Here is a 23,616-nt window from a genome sequence, read left to right on the forward strand (position 1 = left end):
TCAGTTTGGAGGCGAGTTTCCATCTCATACAGCTAGGAGTGGGGAGGGAGGGAGCAGGTTTCAGTTTAAATACCACAGACTTTCACTTTTCAGACTTTTTGTAGATTTTCCTGAATAAGTGTTCCTTCATTGACTGCAGGCTCTTAGGACTATTTCCAGAGACTTTAAATAAATGGTTTTTTTTTAAAAAAAAGTTTCAATGGGGAGCAGGTCCATAGAGTTCTCACACTGTCATGGCTTTTAGGAAGAGGTTTTTATGTGAGAAAGTGGATCTGAAGCTCTAAAATAAAAACCAGGGATACTATTCTTAACTTTCTTAGGCAGAAATCCTAAAAAGTGATACATACAAAGATTGTATATGGACTGCGACATCTATGGCTTACTGTTCTGTTCTTTCTCCCTATATTTAGTCAGTACCTTGGCAAAATATTTAAAATTAAAAATGGAGTCTGAAAGAAGTTTAAATTGTTTTATTTTGACCTATGCTGAGGCATTCATTCTGGCCTATGATACAATTCAGCCTTTCTAGTCAAGTTTAATGCCAGATCTCGGCTGGACAAGAACTTTAAAAAGTAAAAGTTTTAGGATGATTATGGTAGTGTGTATATATTTTAAATAAATCAAGATGTTGAAAATGATTATCTTTGAAGTTATTGGTTTCTAAATGAGAACTGTACTTGTATCATGTATCAAAGTATTCCCTAAGGTAAAGACATCAAATAAATTTGAGTCAAATTTGCAAGACACACAAGTGTAGCTCATTTTGTTTCAGTAAAGACTGGAGTTTAACAATTTCAAATGACTAAGTGCAAAGGGCTTTCAGAACAAGCATCCCTGCCTCAAGCTATCCCTAAGCATAGATTCACAGTATAGGATTGATAGTTCTATCCCTGCACATTTTCCTTGGGGAATCTAATATGGAAAATTACCCATTCATTTTCTATAGTCCACAATGGCAACCCTCAGTATGCATCTGTAGCTGAGAAAGTGCCAAACGAAACATCATAGGAAAATAGCCAACTTAGGAACTAAGGCCTAACACAGGACCTGGCACACAGAAATTACTGAAAAAATATTTGTAGACTACAGAGATCTCTACTAATATGCCAAGCACATCCAACTCTGGGGTGAAAAAATAAAAAGAAGAAATATTTCAAATGGCAGAATGGACTTTTGTGTTCAAATAAATGTATTTCACTCCATAAACTGGCTCTACAAGTGATACTATCTCTAACCCTAGTAACATTTTTATGCTCCTCTAAAAGGAATATTAAATTATAAAGGCTTAATTTTAAAGGAAAAAAAAGATTAAAAAAAGAAGTATTGGTCCTTATTCATGCCCCCAATCACACATTCACTATAAAGGAATATAATACATATTATCATATATATTGTATTAATTATGTAATTATCGTATTCCTAAGCATTATAATCTACTATAATAGAAAGGTTCAAAAAATAGAAAAATTAAAATATCATCCACAGTAATAATATTGAGATAGCCACTATTTAGTGAATTTCCTTGTAGACATTTTTCTTTGCATAGTTATTAGTTTTACATGGTTGTGATTGTACTGTAAGAATACTTTCGTATCCTGCTTTTCCAGGAAATATGCTTGAGATTCTGCTGTCTAGTTAAAAGAATATTAAATGCAAAACAAAACAATATGTACAAGTCGTAGGAATTCTGGCCTCCACTCAAAATTATCCTCTATCTTCACAGAAAGATGAGCTTACCTACGTGAGTTTGAAGCTAATGAAAGAAATGCTTGAAATTTAGCTATTTTTAACTTTACTCTTTTGAGGAAAATTACTATATACACAAAGCTTAATCTCAGACAATAACTGAAGTTTTCCACATTTGATATGGTTGTAATCTTATATTACAGGTGAAAGAGCTATAACTCTTTTACTCATTTTATGACATTGTATTTGTCAATACTTACTGCAATGAGTACTTTTTACTGGCCTTGAGATCAGCTGTGTTTTAGAAACCAATATAAGAGCTTACATTTCCTCAAGATGTAAAATTTCAGATTATTCATCACACCTCCCCCCATCCTACATATTTGCATGATATATTTGTTTATGCACTGGTAGATAATCATAGTCACCAATTTAGACAGAAGATGTAAAGCAAATGCTTCAATAAGCGCAGGTGCTTCTATCTAAATTACCATGATCCACATGCACCTGGAACTATTTGCATTCTATGCACAAACATTAGCAGTTGCATCTGACTTTACTTCTCTGGAAAAATTTAAGCACTCCTAGTTGGTAATTTCCTTTGATATTTTCCAATTTAAGTCTAGTTGCCTAAATGATGTCTCAAGGTACGAAACACAAGATAAAACAAGTTACTGAGTCATCATTTCAAACCTGAAATATACCTCAAGTGGTAATGAATGGGAGCTATGGAGCAATGAACAGTGAAGGAACTTGTACATAATAGCCAGAAAATCTGTTCTCTATTTGAGGCTCCACCACTTACTAGTGATGTGAGTGTTAGCAAGCTGTCATTAATGTGAGCCTGAGTTTTCTTACCCATAAAACCGTGATGGGGATATTCTCGCCATACTTACAGCATTACTATGGCAAAGTAAATCTTTGTAAAAATGCAAAACATTACATTAAGTGTTAGGAATTAGGTCTAAAGATCATTAATTTATAACCAATTCCTAAAAAGCTCTTATAATCAAGTTTTATTTTTTGAAAGGCCCTATAAATGTAAGGTCCCTTACATTTACTTGTAAGTTGCCGCAAAGGTTTTATTTGAGAGATGTGTTCTTCAGTGACAGCACCTGTAGTTTACTGAAAGGGGCACTGCTGTTACCAAGGAGCTGCTAGTAGAATACTCTTGAGACATGCTTAGGAAACAGAAAAAGAGAACTAAGGTAGCAAGACAAACTGGATGATAATTTAGGTTCCTCTTATTTTCAGATTGGGTTTAATGTGGAGACATGCCTACTATTCTATGCCTCTCTACACTGAGAACTTAAAAAGCTGTTAGGATATAGATCCTTTAGAGCAGTCTAAGAATTTTGATTTTAAAGTCTTTTTAGGGCCTTAGGCATGAAAGAGTCACTATGGTTTTAATCCTTGGAGACTGAAATGGTTTTGTTTGCCAATGTTTTTCCTTAATGAAGATTACCTAGCTAGGTCCCTGATGACATTTGTTTATATCACACCTCCCAGGAAGCAGCAATCTACAGCCTATACTAAAACTTACACCAGCAATGCAGTTACTGTTGTCAAAGATCTAAAAGGCAGTAGAAGACAATATTTTGAAAATGTTAAGTTTTGCTACTATCCTATAGGAAATAAACATGCTTTATTAATAACTGTGTAAGAAAATCTCTGTCTTAATGCACTTATTTTGACCAGTGAAAGCACTACCAAAGATTCTAGCATTAGATTTACAAGGCACCACAAATCTATACAGTATGGATTCTCCCAACTAAACCAAATAGCAGCTGCCTTCCTAGCCTGAATATCTATCATGAGTATATTAAAAAATATGTTCTTTTTAACACCTTGCTTTTTCCCCCCACTTAACTCTCTCTCCTATTAACACATAACAGTCTTTCTGCCTCTCCCTCTCCCTCTCTTTACCACAGCATAGTATTCCATTATGTAAATACACACAAGTTTCTTTAAATAGTCCCTAACTGCTAGAGACTTTATTGCTTCCAACTTTGTTACTATGTGCATTGCTTCAGTGAATAACTTTGTTTACTTTATTTCAATTTATCCACAAAATAGATTTCTAAAAGTGACGTTGCTTTATCAAAAGGGCAAAACACATCTGTAATTATGGTAGACACTGCCAGTTTCTATTCCATAGGGCCTTGTGCCATTTCGCACTCCCACCAAATGAGTAAGGTACTTATTTCCTGAAGATTGTTAAAAAAAAAAAAAAAGCACCTATCTGGATCCCACCCCTCAGATTCTGATTCAGCGGATAAAGAGTGGAGCCTGAGCAGGCATATCTTCAAAAAGCTCCCTGAACAGCATATCCCAGGCTGAGAATCCTGTTCTAAAAGGTATTCTAGTTTTGCTTATATTGTTCAAATCCAAAAGAAAATCAGATTTAAATCTTTAGCCTCTAAAGTTTATACTCCATGTCATTCACTCAATAAAAACCTTCTGAGTGCCCATTATGTGCTGAGCACTCTAAATACTGAGGATATAGAGATAAATAAGAGTACTTGTCTTCAAGGAGTTTAACAGTGACAGACACAGATATATATATATATATATGTATATGTATAATCTATATCTATATAATTATGAGACAATGTATAAGTATAGAATTAGAGATTTACACAGAATTTTATAGGAGCACCAAAGAGAGGTACTTCACCCTAACAGGAATGCCAGTGGAGGCTTCCTGAAAGAGTGCTCCTGGAGCTGAGTAGGAATTAAACAGGTGAAGAGGTATACCAGAGGAGAGGGCATTCTAGGTAGAAAACAACATATGCAAAGGTAGGAAGTAGGAAACAGAAACATTTCCCTGATTTATGCAAGTGTAATGGTCTTGTGGCGATGGAGTTCTCTGTAATCCATACTAAACCTGGCACTTGTCTTTCTTCTCAGAGTTCCTAAAAACCAAACTGAAGGGAAACTGAAAACAAGATGAAATCAAGCCCACTGTTTATAAAGTCCATGAATGAATACACACACACACAGTAACACCAAGGCTTACCTTTCTTTTATCTTCATCTGTTGATTCAAATTTGAAAGTAGACCTATGCTGAAGAGGGAAAAAAGGGAAAAAATGTCATTTTAAATACACAGATTTTAAATTCTGGCTATGTTTAAAAACACATAATGTCTGTAAAAAAGTTGTCTTCTCACATCATGTTTCAATATTCTTAATAAAGTGAGAGATGCCTGTAAACAAATAGTTGTAAAACAGCACAAAAATACTAAAGCAAAAACATATACAGAAGAACACAGAGTAGCTAGCCACTAACTCTGCCCCGGGAAATCTGGAATGCTTTGCATAGAGTATAAAGCATTTGAGCTGAAACTTGAGGGGTGAACAGGAGTTTGCCAGCTGGCAAATGGAGAGCATTCTAGCGACAGAAACAAATGCTCAGATGTGTGAAACAGTATGATACATTTGTGAAATTAGCAGCTCTGTCAGAGTGAAACACAGGACCCATGTTAGGGGATGAGAGGAGAGGAGAAAGATGAGAATGAGAAAGCAGATTAAACAGATTTAGAAAGGTCTTCCAATGTTGCTGAGGAGTCTATACTTTCTTTTTTGTATGCAATAAAAATCATCAGAGAATTGCAGATAGGGAAGAAATCTGATAGACTGGTATTTCAGAAAAGTAATTCGGTAAGAATGAGAGTTTAAATCATGGCTGCACCACTTACTAGTTAAGCAAGTAACACTCTCTATAACTATATTTCTCATGTGAAAAGAGGGGGTGCCTAGTTCACAGAGCTGCTGTGAGGGTTAAAAAAGCTAAAGCATATAAAATATACCATCTCAGTGCCTGGCACATAGTAAACACTCAGTAAGCATTAAGATGATAATGATGATGATGCCAATGATACTGAGGAAAAAAATAACTGAAAGAGAAAAGAGTGTCATGACGCTCCTGAAATGACTGGCAACACCGTATTTTCCACTCCATAGGTGAAATAGAGAATGGAGTAAGTTGACTTGTCCACTGTCACAGGAAGAATGATGATACAAAAAAATAGAGCATAAAATTCCTCATTCCCTTCTCAAGTTTTATTCAGGAGAACCAAGTGCTCTTAGGAATCCTAAGCTTTCCTTTAAAAAAAATCTTCACTGAACATCTTTCTGCCTTTCCTTTGTATTTCTCAATGGCTACACTGACAAACATTGACTGGCAACCCACCAGGAGTTAATACACCAAGTACTAAAGATATCATCATTACAGGTGGTTCTGCATTGACAAGTCTGTAGAAGAAGCAATTTTGAAATTAAATGAGATGGAGAAATGTTGACAGAGAAGCAGTTCTGAATGTAAGAAATGGTCAGAGGGAAGACTTAAGAGTTCAGAGAGAAGGGCCATTTAAGGAAAACTAAGAGAGGCTGCCTCACATATGGTTTGCAAAACAGTTAAAGTGGATGTGAGGCGGTAAGGGCTTGGATTTAAAAATTTATACCTAAACTGGCATATAGGTGACAGACAACCAGGGGAAGACTCTGAGGGAGATGTGAACAGTAGCTCATTCTAGAAGAATATTTTGGGCAGTAGCTTACAGGCCAGATCAAGGGACAGCATGACTGAGGACATAAAGCCCTTCAAGAAATGGGCATCAATAATCCAAGTGTGATATTGCCAGAGGCAGAATAAATTTTAAAATCAAAGTGATTTGGCAACATATAATAGAAATCATAAAAATACTCATACCCTTTGGCACAGAACATCTACTCCTAGGAATTTATCCTAATAAAGTCAACCAGAAGGAGAGAAAAATTATATATGTAAGCATATTCACTGCAGTGTTAATATTATGAAAGAAGAAAAAGAGACAACCTGAATATCTAACAACAGGAGACTGATGAAATAAACTGCTGTGCATTTCATCTGATAAAATATTATTCTGCAATTTTTTTTAAAAGATGGCTAAAAAGTTCTGTAACATGGAAAATTATTTATGATGGCAACAAGTGAAAAAAATAGCAAAACATCAAATTGTATGTTTATGATGACAGTACCTACATAAATATATGCATGCATCAGACAAAGGCTTGAGTGTTAAAATATAAAAATAAAAGCAACTATGTAGGCTTGGTGGAAATTCTAGTGATTTTTTTGACAAAACTCATTGTTGACATATTATTTTTATAATTAAAAGAGAAAACTTTTAAATAAAAGGTAATTGAATTAGTGAATGATCAAGGGAGGAAAGAAAAAAAGAAGAAAAGGAAGGAAGAAAGAACAAAGGCTATAATCTAGAAATTTACAGACCTTAAGTTTAGTAAAAACTAACACTGGATAACAGATAAAGAATCAGTACATTGTATGGTTGTAAACTGAAGCTTAGAAAGGTTCACTACAAATGAAAATAAATAATTGTGCTTAGAAACCAAGAAAGCTTATTTTTTGTAATTATATGTGAAATATTAAATTCCACACATTATCTGGAATAAATGGACTAATGTACCTACTTGCCAATATAATAGTTCTCCTAAACCTTTTTTGGTGTTTGTGGTAAAGGAACAGAAGAAGAAATCATCTTTTGGAAAGATTCTCCTTAAGTTATAAAAATATCTCTTAAACAGTCTCTCCATAGACTTAAATCTTTTGAGGTGGTAATTTAGAATAGTATCAAGGACTAATTTTTCTTCTGCTTTTTAAATGCAAGGCTGATGCTGTCATAAAACCACAACATTAAAAAAAAAAAGAAAGGAACAGAGGAAGAAAAGCTTTCAAAAGCCCTGTATACTAGCATCAGGGCTTAATTTAATTAGAAAATGTATTGTATTGTGAGGCAATACAAATTGGATTTAGAATATGCCAATCTATTCAGAAGCTCAGAGCTCTAATATTGTTTAGATTCAAAGATGTTGGCTTCTCTAAGGTTGGCTTCTTTTATCTTTTATTAACTTAGATAATACCTACTCTATTCAGTACCTCTAACCCTTATGCTTTCCCCTTTCTAAGGCTGAAAGGGAGAGGAAGGGGATCTAGCATTTCTGGCTGTATATGCCTTTCTAAAAACTGCTGGTCAATAGTCAACCACCTCACCATCGTTACATGCTTAATTTACATACGAACAGGAGCAACAAGTCAAATATAAATTAAAGAGTAAAACCATTTTTCAATTTAGAGACCAAGTAAGTTAGGAACAGCTCAGGAACACACAGGACTCATGAAGATTCCCCTCTTCACATCCTATGAACAGGCTCTAGAAAGCTCAGCTCAGGAGTCAGACAGCATTGGGTTTGAGACCAGTCCCATGGCTTATTAAAAGTGTAAACTTGCTCAAGTTATTCAACTTTACCACCTGTCAAGAGTTTCCTTATTTTTATGTATATCACCTTGTACAAAGCAGGTATTCAGTAAGTGGACACTAATGTTATGGCATGGTCTATGATGAGGCCAAATACTGATCTATTAGAGAACTAGGATTATTTCATAGATTTCCAAAGATACACACAAATAGAACCAATAAAAGGGAATTAACCTGTGTGTGTGTGTATGTGTGTGTGCTGTGCTGTGTTTCAGGAGTAAAGATTACTTCTAGATCCAAATGCCTGTATCTGAGACTATATAATCCAATCTGGAAATAACAACAAAGCACAATAAAGGAGCAGCCCCACTATACATGCTCCTCTGCAAAAACCTGTAGCATGAACTCAGAGTCAGAATTCAACCTCAAAGTATAAAATAACAAGTCCCCTTACACAGTCCAGGATATTTGCAGACCCTATTCAAATGCAGAGGCTGTACTTCTAGAACTGTCCTAATACTGGGTCCCTACCAATCAGATTCTTCTAGCACATAAATAAAGACCTCATTGCTATCAGTGTTATTTTCTTCTCTTATGAGGACTACTCTCAGAGATCTACCTACCTGCCTGTATCTTAAATAACTTTTAGGTTTCAGTTGGCCATAGACTTGCCATACTTCCATAATGGAATCCTCACGGAGCTTGCTAAGGCCTAATCCTATGTTCAGGTGGCCTTCATGGCTGCAAAGCCATCTCTCTGATTATCATCATGGTTGATGATGAGGCTAGGCCTCAGTTTCTTGCCTATTAATTGAGGGTGTTGGATCCAATTATCTTTGAGGTTCCTTCTAGTCTAAATATCCTGTGATTTCAAGAAACTAAGATACTAATGTGTACTTCGAGGCCCTTGATCACTGTTTGTTGTTGATAATCAAAATGATGGCAGCCAATCTCTCTACCAAATATGTTATCAGAACAGGCTCTGAGGGAAGAGAAGAACTTGGACAGCCTAGACTAGAAAAATATATACTTTCCACATTAATAGACCATTCTATAACTGGAGTGGAGGTGATGAGGGCCCAGCAGTAGCCAAAGGAAATAGTCCTGAAAAACCTTTCTCTTTTGTGCTCAGTAACACAAAATAGACAGGGCAAAAGCAACAAGGCCTTGCAAAAAGAGTTGTGGATGTGGAATCTGAAGACTAGGTCTGCCCCTTCTAGCTATGTACCCTTGGGCCCACAGATAGCCACTTTGTCTTTCTGAACCTCAATTTCTTATTACCAAAAAAAGGGAAAATACTTCCATCTCTCTCATAAGTTTTAACATAAGGATTATATGTAATGACATGTGAAAGCACTTAGGATAATACATAGTACATAGCAGGCACTCCATAAATGTTAACAGGTGAATTGAGCAGAGTGAAAAGAACAACATTCTTCCTTTTTTAAAAAAAATACTTTCCTATGCTGAGTCAACTTTCATTATGCCCTTGAGAAACAGACAAGTTTCCTTTTTTCCAGGATAGATAGATCTTCCCTCTCCCCAAAATAACAAGACTTAGTGAAGGAAGGAAGAAGGTTTGAAAATTAGTCTCTTCAACATAATAGAAATTAGATGTTACCTGGAGCCAGGCAGGTAAATGTTGCTCTAAACATTGTAGAAGGCGTTTCGCTAACCAGTAGGAAGTGCAAGGGTCAAGAGAAAAGAGAAAGAATGAAGTATATTCTCTAATTTTCATTGGGCTACATCAACTCAGTGCCACATGTTTAATTCCTGACTTTTTTGTTCAAAACTAACAGTTACGGGTTTTTCTTTAGTACCAGACACTGTTCTAAGAGCTTTACACATATAACTCATTGAATTCTGACAATAAACCTATGATGTAGTTACTATTATTATCCTTGTTTGGCAGATGAGGAAACTGAGGCACAGTAAAGTTAAGTCTTGTTCTAGGTCACATGGATAGTAACTTGGGAATCAGAGTTCAGGCAATCTGGCTCCAGAACCTGTGCTCCAGCCACAGGACCTCTTGAGTACCTTGATCATTACTGAATGCCTCCTAGGTGCCTTTTGCACAGTGTTTGGCATTACACCTCAGTAAATTTAAGCCTCATAACTTAGGTTATAGAACCTCACATTACAGATAAGGAAAGTGAGACTCAGGCTTAAAATAACTTATCCATAGTCATAAAACTAATAAATGGCAGATCAGAACCAAGATTGATCTGACTCCAAATTCCACCTTCTTTCCACTATCCTTGACTGCCTCCCTTTTGAGGACTGGCTTTATTAGATAAATAATGTAGGAGAAAGAACCTCCTTTCCCAAACAATGAACCAATCATTCTCTCTCTACACCATTCATTTCCCTTTTGGTTAGACTCCTCAATGCCCCATGACACTACACTCTAAACAATTCTCAAATCCATTTTTCCAGATAAGGAAAATGAGGCACAAGGTAGTACCCAGGTACATTTTCAGGGTTTCAGACTTCATATCCCCCAGAGAGGGGCAATTTAATTCTACCTCCCCATTCGTATTGCTGGACCACTGCAATTACACTTCCCCCTCCCTCTTCATCTGCCTCTAGTGTCTCTTGCCTTGAGGGGCAAAGCCCCACCGCCAACATGAAACTCAATGATTTTCTTACTCTGGCCCTACTATAAGCAGCATTAAACATGAGAGCTCTTTTCTGAACGAGTGGCTGAACTGGTTCACATCAAGTCGGAGCATTCTCAGGCTTGGCCCAAAAAATACCATCCTAAACAACACACATTGGGCACTACAATTTTAAAAACATTCCCAATGTAAGAGGAGAGGTTGGGGATGTCCAAACTTAAGTTCTGACAGCACTTGGCCAGGAGTGGTAAGTGGAAACCAACCTGGAAGGAGATCAAGGAGAGGAAGAGATAAACTGGAGGAAGCAAATCCAGAGTTCTAATTAGTTTAGCCATGAAGGGAAGGAGAAATATTGAAGGAGGTGATAAGACCACTTGGAGGTTTTTCCTCCACTCTTCCCTATAGAAGAAAGTTCCTATTTATTGCTGGATATCTGGCATATAATAAGGGCTAAGTAAATACTAATTGATTCAACACTGTGGCCAAGTTTTCTGCTGTATTTCTTTCTTTTGAAAATCAGTTTGTAGTTGCCTCAAACTGTTTTTGGAAAGTAATTATAAATCAAGTTAAATGAATATACAGTTGGGCCTCCATATGTGCAGGCTCCACATTCTTGAATTCAACCAATAATGGATCCAAAATATTTAGGAAAAAATTCTGGAAAGTTCCTAAAAGCAAAACTTGAATTTGTCGTGCTGGCAACTAGGGACATACCATTTATACTGTATTTGCCACTATTTATACAGCATTTACATTGTATTAAGTATTATTAGTAATCTAGAGATGCTTCAAAGTGTAAGGGAGGATGTGTGTAGCTGTGTAGGTTATATGCAAATAATATGCCATTTTATATAAAGGATCTGAGTGAGCATCCATGGATTCTGATATCCACATGGGGAGGGAGGGTGTCCTGGAACAAATGCCCTGCAGACATCAAGGGACGACTCTAACCTCCACAATACATACACCTGTGTGTTAAACGAATTTCTTCTAAACTGGGAAGATATGCAAGATTAAGGCATATCAGAAACTGAAGCAGCTAAGATATGAATAGGACAAAATCCATGCATCCTCCCCAAGAAAGCAGCATAGTCCTGTAAAAGAGCAGTCAGACAACCTAGATTCAAATCTCAGCCCCATCTCTCAATGGCTGTGTGGACTTGGGGCAACGTTGTCCTAATTGTTAGCATTCGTGAAATGGGGAATACCACCACCTTCCTTACAGGATTGCTGGGAAGATTAAATGGGAAGGAAGGTGCTTATTTTTGGATCTTCTCCACTCAGGGCAGAAATGGCATCATGGAAGCTCAATATACAAAGTGTGTGGAAGTGCAGTGGTGGGCACATAGCAAACAGAAAAGGGGAAGTTATGAATGGAAGTAAATGAAAGGAAGAAAGATATTGTATCTAGGGTGTGCCCTGGTGTTGGGTGTGTGTTCACAGAAGGGAGTAATCAGTCATTCCTATAAAGTCGTCTTCTAAATGGAATAAAAGTGTGGTATGTTACCTTTTGAAGTGAGCATGTAAAATTCCTGGAAGGAAAAGTAATGGGGAGCTAACGGTTCTTGAAGAGACATTCAGAGAAGTAACTGGAATATACAAGAAGATACCTTTTTACTGCAGAATTGTAAAGCGAAAAGAATAATGAAAGGTTTGAAGACCTAGGTTGGAATCCCAGCTCACAAGCATGACCTTGGGCAAGTTACTTAACCAATTTAGAATCTCAATTGCAAAATGCGGATAAAACCTAACAGGATTGCCGTCAAGATTAAATGAGATAATAGATGGGAAAAGCTGTTAATGCGATACAAATACAGGTCTCATTATGAGTTAGTCTCCCCCCCACTTCCAACATAGTATGTCCATGACCTTGAGATGATTTCAGTTCCCACTGCCTCGGTTTTCTCATCTACAAAATGGGGAGGATGATACTATCTACTCTATAAATACCTTGAGAATCCAGTTAGACCATATATGAGACATCACGCCTTGAAAACTGTACAGTTCTGTATGTGTATCAAAACCTGCCATCGTGACTGATGCGTTTTATGCATGTCAAGGGCCATGTTTATGCACAGAAACACGTATTTTTATGCTATGCAAGTAAAGAAGCCTCGTGTGTATTTATCTATCCAAGAGTGGGGCACAGGGCACAGATGCACATTTACAGACTATGGGGGTGTGACTTGCAAGCTTGGAAAAAGGACCTTAGGACAAACTGCTGGACCGGAATGAGAGGGGTGGGAGCTAGAGTTGGGGCAGGGGGATACAGGATGCACGGATGGAAAAGGCTGGGGGCACAAACACGCATGCCCAAGCCGGAAACGTTTTCGGGGAAGAGCAATGCGCATCCCCGGAATGAAGGGGGTTGGGAGGGATGCGATTTGCAAGCCGGGAAGGGGGGCGGCCCGGGGGTGCTATACCGCACGCCTGGGGCCAGGGCTCTTTACCTTATCGCTGTAATCCCTCAGGACCCGCTCGATAGCCCCCGCCTCGCCGGCCCGGACGATGTAGAGGGCGCGCTCCTCATCCATGGCCGCAGGTGCGGGGGAGCCGCGGCCGCTCTGCGCGCCCAAGCCGCTGCCTCCAGGTAAAAGCCTCGCGCCCCCGCTCGCTCGCTCCTTCCCAGCTTCCTTCCTTCACTCCTTCCCTCCCTCCCTCTGCCTCCAACCCGCCAGCCTCCGCCCGGGCAGGCCCTACGTCACCGCCCCTCAACTTTCACCCCGCGACGTCACTCGTCCCCCAGCAACCGGTGCCTCGCGGCCACCCACGACAAGGCCCAGGACTCGGTAGAGGCCTGGCGAACGGCCTGAGGCTGGGTCAGGCCCGAGCTCCTGCTTGCTCTCCTGCCTCTCCCTCCCTCGGAGAAGAGTCCAGCCCTTTAAGTGGGCTTTCAAAGACAGAACCTTTCTCCTCTCCAGACCCTCCTCTATGAATCATTCTCCTCAGCTGACGAGAGCGACCCGGCTCTTCCCCGCCCCTCTAAGCGCCAGCAGCTGTATGGACTACAATTCCCTGCGTGCAATGGGGTCGTTCCACTCTTCCATCTCATTCCGTGGAGTGCCGAATGGCATGCCGGGATTAGTAGTCATCCAGCGGGAAAGACTTCCCGCCAAAAGCATGCTGGGAACTGTGGTCCTGCGAAGGCCGGAAACGAGAGTCCGGCGGCGGCCTGAGGCCGGCGGCCGACAGACCGTTAGGGGGAGGGTCTAAGCATCGGCTCTGCCTCCTTTTTGTTTCTTACCGAGCAGAGTGTCCTGTTCGAGGCTTGGCTGGTTGGACAGGTTGACAGCTGCGGAAACTGGCACCCCGTGGTGGGAACTGTCAAGCACCAGTTTAATTCCCTCTTTTCTTTTTTAGCGGTTTCGGTCTCTTAAATTCTTTCCTTCCTTCCTTGTTTGCTGTCATGCTATGTATTCAGCTACAATAATGTGGGAAATGGCAGGCAGTTCTCGGATAAAAGGAGGCTAGGCGTTTTTTTGCCTTAATAATAATAGCTGCCCTGTATCACGTGGCGCCAGGACTCTAGACTGAGTGTTAGGTGGTTTCTCACGACACTGAGCTTTTTGTGGAACCGAAGGAACCCCAGTATGTTAATTTGTCCTAAGTCACATAACCAGCAAATGGGGAATTTGAGATCTGAGTCTTTCCCCAAAAGAGGCTGCTTGCTCTACAACCACTAGTAAGGGTAATAATACAGATATTACTAGTAATGGTAGTAATAATAGTGATGATAGAGGCTTACATTTGCTAACTTCATGCAGACGTTCTGTTACATACTTTACCTGTGTTATCTCAGTCAGTTTCTCACAAATCAAATATTTCAGAATCTATTGCTGTGCCAGGCACTGTTCAATATAGTTCAGTAATGTTCAGTGTAGATACAGTGGACTCAAAATAAAGTCTCTGCTATTATGAAGCTTCCATTTTAGTGCTTAACACTAGGAAAGAGGAACTATTCTCATTTTAAGATGAGGAAACTGAGTCTTGGAGAGGTTAATAGATTAACTGACCAAGATAGCAGAATTTGGGAACTGAATTTGAACTCAGAACCTATCTATGCTTTTCTGTTCTCCCAAGCTATTTGTTAGGGGATAAATTTTCCAAGTTTTTAACTTCCAGTTTTCCATTCCAAGCAACCTTTACCAGAAATCATCTTTCATGCCACCCATGCTTGCCTCTCCCTCTTAAGGTGTGCTGAAGAGGAACTAGAGGGGGCAAAAATTTTATTCATCTAATGATTACTGAGTTTCTTCTATGTGTTAGTTACTTCACTAGGCTCTGGGAATTTAGAAATAAAAACAAGTATGGAATCTGAGCTCACGGAGCTTTTGGTCTTTCTGTGGATTATGCTTTTCATGCGGCAGACCTTATTGAGCATATTTGTTGAGCCAGGCATCGGAGTAAGTGCTGTGTTTATAGTAGAGTCAGAAAGATTTTGGTCTATCTCTTGAAAAAGCGCACTTCTTAGAAGGAACACGGTATAGTAAGCTGTACTCCTTAGGTGATAGTTATATCTTGCAGTTGCTTTTCATCATTTATAAAATATTTTAATATATACTATCTCAATGAATCATTGAGGAATGTATCATTCCCATTTAAATATAGGCAATCAGGTTCAGATTAGTTAAATAACATCAACTGAAAGAACTGTAACATAAAATATTTGGGTTCCTACTCTGTCTAGTACTGTATTACTTGCTTTTTGGGTAACCATATATTTATTTTTGGAGCAAGGGCTCCTGGACAGGATACTAACAAGCATAAAGTATCTGAGGAGAGATGTTTCTTTTAAAGAGGGTCTTATACACATGTGCTTGAAATGTCTGTTTACCAGAAACAGGCTTATGTTTTTAGGCTCCAACCCTGTACTTCTAAAAAGGGACTTAAAAAATGTGAAACCACATGAATTAATGGCTTGGGAAATTGCACTTTAGTAATTTTAATTAAGTACTAATATTCTGATTTTATAAATCAAAAGGATCTTTGACTCTTATTCAAGTCATCCTTTGACCACTGACGAGACTCTGGTCCCAGAAAAATTAAGTGACTTGTCCAAAGTCAATAGTTAAAAGCAGACTCTGGGACCAGAGCCTAGACTAGCCAAATCCTGGGTCACTACATCACTTTACCTCCCTAAATATTTAGTTATGTGATACTTTCAGTGACTAGAGTTTCTAGTCCAGAAGTAACTCCAGTTCCTGTTGATTCTGGGGAGGCATGGTACCAAGGAATTAGAATTCAGAGCCTCGGTAATCAAAGCAACAAATATTTATTCACAAGTCACTGCTCTGGAGATAGTAATATGATTCTATATATGTATGTGGATAGTGCTTTACTATTCTCAAAATATCTCCATACAGATCATCTGATTTAACCCTTGTAATAGATGAAAAATGCATGGTCAGTCGGGTAGGTATGATCTTCCTTTTAATAGAAAAAAGGCAAGTTCAGTGTGTGGATTAGCGTGCTCATAAGCAGTAAGTCTGCTAACAAGTGGTATAGTTAAGGGCTAGAAATACTCTGGGCTCTGATAGCATAAAATATTATGGATTCATAGGTTAGGGCCAATGAAAAACACTGCAAATAGATACGAGTCATTTATTTTGGACTTTGGTATATTATACAGTGGCATTTCCTCTGCCATGACAATAGACTATTTGGAATATGCCAAATTGAAGGTCTTTAAGGAGTACCTGGTACTAACAGCTTTTAGAATCCAAATCTTCCACATTCAATACTTTTTAAATACATTTTCTTTAGAAGGAAGCAGAAATTTTAAAACCTAAACAGCTTGGTCTAGTCGCTGACTCCAGAATGGGAGTTTAGAGAATTTCACTGATTCAAGATACAAACTGTCAGCCATCACCACGCCATTGTATAAGGCTAATCTATCAATCTCTCTTAAACCACAGCGTCCTCACCTGTAAAATAAAGGGGTTGATCCAGACAGTGTGTTAGTTCTCAGTTTTAAAATTTTGTGATTCTAAGGACAACCACAAAACCATATTTGAACCTGTTCATTCTTCAGAGAAATCTGTTCGTAAGAGTGAAGTTGTACAAATCAATATGTGCAAATCAAATATCAATATGATATATGCAAATCTTTGCTTGGACATACCCGCAAGAATTCTGATTCAGTTGCTTTGTGGTGAGGCCTGGGTGTTGGAACTTTTAAAAGCTTCCCAGTTGATTTGAATGATCAGCCAGGGTTGAGAACCACTGAACCAATATTTTGATAGAGTATCAACCACTGAACTAATTTTTTGATAGACTATCAAACTGATATGCATGTGAATCATTAATTAGTCTTTGAGAAATTAGAATAATCTCGCAAAGTGAAAGTTATCTTAATTTCATTTTCTGTCAAGAATGAAGTCTCCCTTTTGTAGCAAAGTAAATTAACGTGGTTTATGCCTTTAACAAATATTTGGTGCTCATGGAGTACAGCATTGTCTTAGGTAGCATAAAAAAAATTAAAAGTGGAAACAATTGATTCTGTCCTTTGGGGATATAGGAAACATCCAGCAATAAGCAATTTTTTTCTACTGATAGGAAGGAACACTTTGAACATAAATATTAAGCGAATCAAAGCAAGATAAGCATTGATGGGAAGAAGAGTAATCAGAAAAGCCAGCTTAGAAGAGGTGAAGTATAAAGAGAACAATGCAGAGAGCTTAGAGGGCTAGCAGATAGGGGAAATGCCAGGAGAGAAGTTCAGGAGGCTGGAATTAATGAGACACTAATTAAGAAATGATACCAACTTAATTGAACTTGAAATCCAGCAAGGGAGATTTCTTAGCATTCACTTGGTCAGTGGGATAAGGAAAAGTTAAATCTGAGAGATATTTCTTATCTCTGATGACTCTATAACCCGCCAGTCAAACTTCAGCTTACAACATGTTACATTCCTGAAAATATTATCTTACAATACTGTATGACATTAAGTTAGATAAAACTGGTAGACAGAAAAGGGTCTGTTGCTGACTGGTGTCAAATCCTTGTGCACATTATTTTAATTTCTCAGGATCTTACCTATAAAATTAGAGTTTAATTAGATGATTTCAGAGGGTTTTTTTTAAATCTTAAAAATTTATGACTACTTGATCAGCCTTTCAGCACCTTTATGAGGTTCCTCCATAATATTCCCAGTATTCTAACTGCTAAAATGAACCCATGCTGTTAGTCCTTGGCAAATGTACCTATGGTTGTTTAATATTGATACACAATCCACAGTGGGGCTCTCAAATTAAGCACACAAAATGGGCTCTGCCCTTTAGGAGTTTTTATTTATCCAAGAGCTGGAATGTGGGTCAGACCTATTTGCATCTTGCTGGCTTGGAATCCCATCCAAACACCTCTTGGGAAAACCCAGCGCTTTGGGTGGTAATGCTGTAATGTGGCGAAAGAACCTGGACTGGGAATTGGAAAACCTAGTTTTTAGTCCCAACTCACTGTGTGAGTCTCAGAAGCCCATCATTTGTCAAATTCCTTAAAACTCTTCTGGCTACCCGTTGTTTGTGTTTTGTGTGTGTGTGTGTGTGTGTGTGTGTGTGTGTGTGTGTGTGTGTGGTTGTTTGTTTTTGTATCTCAGAGGAAAACCGGAATGCCAAAAGACTCTATTTTGAATTTTTACTCTGTCTCTGGGTGTTCAGAGATAAGTTATTTTCCCTCTTAGAGCACTGATTTTCTCAATTGTGATAAACATAATAATATCTACTTTGCAGGATGTCATAAGGGTTAAAAGAGATGGCTGTCAAAGTGACCAGCACAGCAGATCTGGCATGCACTAGCCACTCAAATGTTAGCTGAACTGGAATGAAAATGCAACCTCCCTCATAAGGATTTGGGGATAAAGGTCATGTTATTCTTATTGGTGCAGAAATGCATGAGTTTTGTTGTTGCTGATATTGTTTTTAACAACAAAATGTAATTCCAACATACTACTTTGATCTTTAAACCTTGAAGTTAACGTCTTTAACACTGACATGCTTTGATATAAGACAGTTTTGGGATGGTGACTGTCATATGTGTATGTATGTAAATAAGGAGCCTAAAACACCACACACACAAACTCATACCCCATATCAATGTCTTTGCAATTAAGCTTTGGAGATTCATGTCAGAGGAAATATATTCTCACAACCCATTCTTCCCACCACTTCCTTTTTGACTCTATGCAGTAAAGTATTAATTTACTTACCAACATTTGATTAAACTCTTAAGGTTCAACCCTAGGAGGAGGTGGCAGTGGACAAAGGATTATTGTCATTCATCATCAACACATTTTAGTCTTCCCCTCCAGTTGCCTATGAATGATTAGCATTTCCCTGAAAGGAGGAAGACAGAATACATTGCATCTCCCGCCAAAGAACTGCCATCTCCTTTCAGCTGGGGGCACATACCGGGAGCTTTTCCCATATTAGTCAGCTTTATCTCAACTTTTGGGCAATGCCTACTTCTGACTTTCATGGGTTTCAGGGTCAAGCAAAACAGAATTGTAGGGTTGCTGAGGTCAGAGGCCACTGCTGTCAAAGGGTAGTGACCTGAACAGCAAGAGGTAGCCAGCTCCCCTCCACCCCCCACCCCTGTTCCACCCCCCTCCAACGACTTCATTCTAGTGAATACTTGGCTCATTGCATCTCCCCTGCAGAGCTTTTTTTGACCTAGTAATAAAAATCCTCCTGTAACCTGGTATTTTTTTTTACATTATTATTGATTTTCTTTTGTTCCTGTTTCTCTATAGAACATCCAGGTCTTCGTCCTTGATAATGCATTGGTTTGTATGTACTCTGGGAAATGATAGAGGGAAAGCTAGTCTGCTGTTAACTTACAGCAAGCAGAATGCCACCTCCTGTGTGGGGGAAAGATCTGGCACACAGTTTAGAAACTGCCTTCATTTAACACACACCACAATTCTCCAGAAACTCTCTTCAACCCCAGTAGGTTCTATTACCACGGTCAAGGTTGATTTAAAAACAGCAAAGCTGCTTAGGAGAGAGGAATGGGGGTGGGGTGGGGTGAAAACAAAAGTAGGAAGGAGGAAGGAGGCAGGGTGCTAGAGCAGAAGGAACACAGCCTCTGGAGTGGAGCAGTTTAGTTTCCAAATCCCAGCTCTGCCACTTACTGTGTGTGACTTGGGGCACTAAACTGCTCAGAGCCTCCATCTCTTCACCTGGAAACAGAAATGATTATACCACTGACATTGCAAGGAGGTTGTGAGAAGTGGCGATGATGGCTCTGATGTGCCTGGCATGTAGCCAACCGGAAGGAATGGGAACCTCTATAGATTGAGGCAGAGCTGTTTCAGAAATGGACCACGTATCACTCAGTGTGATGAGGAAGGTGTGCCTCCTCATTTAAAGATTATCTGTCTCAACTGCATTTCCGTTCTTAAGAAGACGTTTTGCAGTTTCTTTTTTCTGAGAGGTATAGCATGGGCCAAGACATTTTGGATACCACCTCTGGTAGCGGCACAGTTTGGCAGTTCTTTGAGAATTCACTCTTCTAAACTTCTCTCAGTGGCTTGGCCCTTCTATGAGGAGACTATTATAAATACCAAGGATCAGCACTGCGGCTGTTTCTGAGGCTGATTCGCTCACCCTTGCTGTCACGGTCAGACCTCATAATTTTTCATAATAGTTCTTAAACAACTGGTTTTAGCTCTGGAGCACTTACGACAAAGGGAGAAATAAAACTGGGGAGCCCTATTCCTCCCACCCACCATCTCTTCACCCACACTCTTTTCCTAGCAACAGCTCTTTTCTCAACTCTTGGGCCTACATCTTCCATCCCACCTCCATCAGGAGCAGCAAAATATGGGGGTGAGAAGGCTGGGGGTGAGTCGAGATGCAGGAGGAGGAAAGGGGGACGAGCTTCAGGGAGGAGGTTTATGAAGCACAAAAGACTCTGACCTCCTTAGAAGAAGAGGATACCACAGGGCTGGCTGAGCTTGGGAGGCTACCAAGGAACTGAAGCAGAGAAGGTCCAGGTTAGGAGGGCAGGTGGCAAAGTGGTAGGGAGGTGGGCCGGGCTGAAGGGCAAGCAAAACAGTAGTCAGGGAAGGTTTGTCAGGTGTGGGAAAACTGTAAACAGCGTGGATAATTGGCATCTGCCACTCTTGGCCACTCTGGGCAGACTGGAACCCTGTAAAAGAAGAAATTTGGGGTGCATATTGAGAGAAGAGCAGTCCTTGGATCTTAGAACTTCAAGGTGGAAGGGGTTGTGTTTCTCAACCTTGGCTGCATATTAGAATTGCCCAGGGGCCTTAAAAAAACTACTGATGTCCCCTCACATTGACTGTGGGTGGGTCCTCCACATCAGTATTTTTACAGAGTTGACAGACTAACTCTAAAAGGCAGCCAGGGTTGAGAACCACTGAAGTCCAATCCTGCTTAGAGCAGGAATGTCACTTCGACAAGGCCTTTGGTGGAACCGAGTTTTAGTCTCAGTTCTACCTCACTTTGAAGCCAATAAATATACCCATCTTTTTTTTTTAAGCTCCCAGTGATGATGATTTGCATACTTCAGGCTCTTGACTTAGTCTGAACTCTGTGCCTCAAGAGACCTACAGCAGCCCCTCCCCACACACTTTCCCCTGTAATAAGGGAGTGTTTAGATTATCCCCTTCCCAGGGTTTTTTTTTTTTTTTCAATCTTTCAATTCTGCCTTTAATAGGTATGAGAAGCTGGAACAAATAACCTGTTTTTGCTCTTCCCTTCTTCTGATTCAGTTCAGACATTTAGATTGATGTTACTTTCAAGCAAATAGGACAAATCTGGAGGGAGGAGAAGATAACAGAAGACTACAATCTGGGGTGTCATGTCAGAAAGGGTGGGGTTGGATATGAGGAAAGGGTGTTGCTTGGTGATAGTGGTGCAGGTACACGGGTTCAGCTCTTGGGCATGAACCCCAGGCCGTTTTTTAGCACCAGCTGGTGGAGCCGTCGCCTTCTCTCTCATGGCTGCCTCCCTGAATCACTGCCCAGCTGCCAGTCTGTTCTTTGTTTTCTCTAAGCTGTCCACCCTCCTCACCCAGATCTGCCGGCCCTGGTCCGTCAGCACACAAACTGTAATTCAGGATGTCATAGTCAGATAGCAGGCCTGCTCGAGGTCCAGAAAGGGGAGGTGACCCCTCTGAGGTCACATGGTGGGCAAGCCAAGGCTCCCTCTCAGTTCTCTTTCCATGATTTCAGCTCCTCCCAGCAGTTAGGTTGGGCTTACCCGATTGAGACATTTTTGATTGGTCTGTGACTGGGCTGCAATCTCTGAGGGGCCACAGATCCCCTTTCTTTCCAGACCTGGGCTGTACCAGAGGCGTGACAAGGACACAGCAGGATGGATGCCTAGGATGCCACAGGCCTGCGACGTGGGTGAGCCATCCTGGCTGCTGTTCATGACTTCAGCCAGTTTCAAGCTGGCAGAGTCCTTTTCAGAAAGAGTCCTAAAGAGAGGAGTGTCCCTTTATTGCCAAGACTCCTCTGTTCTTCCTCTGACAAGCGGCTGGCCCCACTCCCAGCTGCCAACCTCGCCCATTTCCATCCTGGTGACTGGCGAGGAACCACCACAGGGAGAGAAGGTGCAGTTGAGTCATGAGCTCACAGCAGCTGTTGTCTTTTCCTAATCAGATCCCTTGCCGTTCTGAAGTTGAAGCTTTAGAATAATTGGGAGCACAGGCGGTATGCTCAGCTCCCAAGAGATGGGCACCTTGTGCTCTGGAGACAAGGCCCAGTGACACTTGCCCTCATCTCAAGCTGCCTCTTTCTACGTCGAGGCGCTGACGACTCCCAGTTTCTGGCTGTGCCATGACAGGGAGACACACACTCTCTCCTCTGCAAAGTTCTTGGAGCCATCACTGTAATTCTCTGGGATTCAGGGCCTTGTTGAGTGTGACTGTTTTTGCCTAAATACCTGTGCATTTACAGAGCCCGTGGTTGTTACTTGTACATGGGTGTGGTTTATTATGTGCTGCTGCTACACACGTGGCTAGAGAATTTGGTAATTGCTTAATTTTTTGTGCTTAGTAGGTCAACAGTCAGACTTACTCCGCCCTTTCATTTATGGAGCACAAGCTCTGGATTGCCAGAGAGCAATAGGTCTGATTATGCTCATACTTACTTTCAGTGACTAAATATGAAATTTTAAAAAAAGAAAGAAATTTTATTCTTCCTCTCCCTTACTTTCCTCATATAAAGCCAACTAATTGACCTTAGCCGAAATATATCATCAGAGACTGAAATCCAACATCTGCTTTCTTTTGGTAGAAACAGCTAAATTTTTTAAAGGAGATGCTAGGTAAAATACGTAATTTTAATCCTAAAATCATTTTCAGGTATAAATATGTTATGTAATAGCGAGTAAGAACTTGGCTTTAAAAATAAATCTTCCTAAAATGCAAATTGACTTGTCAAATCCTCATGCCTTTTAGTTAAAATAGTCACTACTGCCATTTCTGGAAATCCATGGCTCTGAATTTCTCATAGATCCTAGACTCTTAACATTTGGGCAAAACATTTAATCATTTCACCGCTATAGCCTCACTTCCCAACCCTAGAATCAAAATGCAGTTCTGGATTAGAATTTGTTGATACGTATGAAGTATTCAGTAATGTTACTATTCTGTTCCAGAGACTTATTAGCATTTAAAGCACTCCCCTTGAAATATCCTTATACCCAGTGATCATTAAAACATAATGAACTAAGTACTAGGGGATCTCTTAATGATGGTGGTTTTGAAGAATAATATTCCCTGTAACAGCTAGAAGGCTCCCGCCCTTCGCTGACACTAGCCATTGTGCAAACTTAAGGTAAACTCCTGTATGTAGAACTGGTTCCCTATGATCAGGCTGCAGGTACTAAATCGTTGTTTAAGGACTCCATGTGTGGCCTATCCAGATCTTAATGATGACAAGACCATAGGGAACTGGATAAGCACAACCATACAAGACCACTTAGTTTTGTTTTGCCTACTTACCCTAAGTATTCAGAATGTTGTTTATCTTACACACACACACGGAGGTCACATCAAATGCAAAATGAAAAATGAAGAAAGCGGG

At 39.8% G+C, this 23,616-nt stretch overlaps 1 protein-coding gene across 6 annotated transcripts in view; it reads right to left on the bottom strand.

Moving 5' to 3' along the window:
- Positions 1-13,512, bottom strand: part of RIC8B (RIC8 guanine nucleotide exchange factor B) — a 97,498-nt gene extending 83,986 nt beyond the window's left edge. For 5 of the 6 annotated variants that reach the window (XR_004324646.1, XR_004324645.1, XR_004324647.1 and 2 more), the window contains exons 1-2: positions 13,013-13,512; positions 4,706-4,753 (exon numbers count right to left, since the gene is read on the bottom strand). Coding sequence is in view for 3 of the 6 variants with exons in the window: in XM_032493400.1 (XP_032349291.1) it covers positions 4,706-4,753; positions 13,013-13,096 (132 nt within the window). In the remaining 3 variants the exon portion in view is untranslated. The remainder of the gene's footprint in view (positions 1-4,705; positions 4,754-13,012) is intronic. The other variant, XM_032493402.1, reaches the window with a different exon arrangement.
- Between the last annotated feature and the right edge of the window lie 10,104 nt (positions 13,513-23,616).

This window comes from Camelus ferus, chromosome 12, assembly GCF_009834535.1.
Source record: "Camelus ferus isolate YT-003-E chromosome 12, BCGSAC_Cfer_1.0, whole genome shotgun sequence".
Classification (NCBI taxonomy): domain Eukaryota; kingdom Metazoa; phylum Chordata; class Mammalia; order Artiodactyla; family Camelidae; genus Camelus; species Camelus ferus.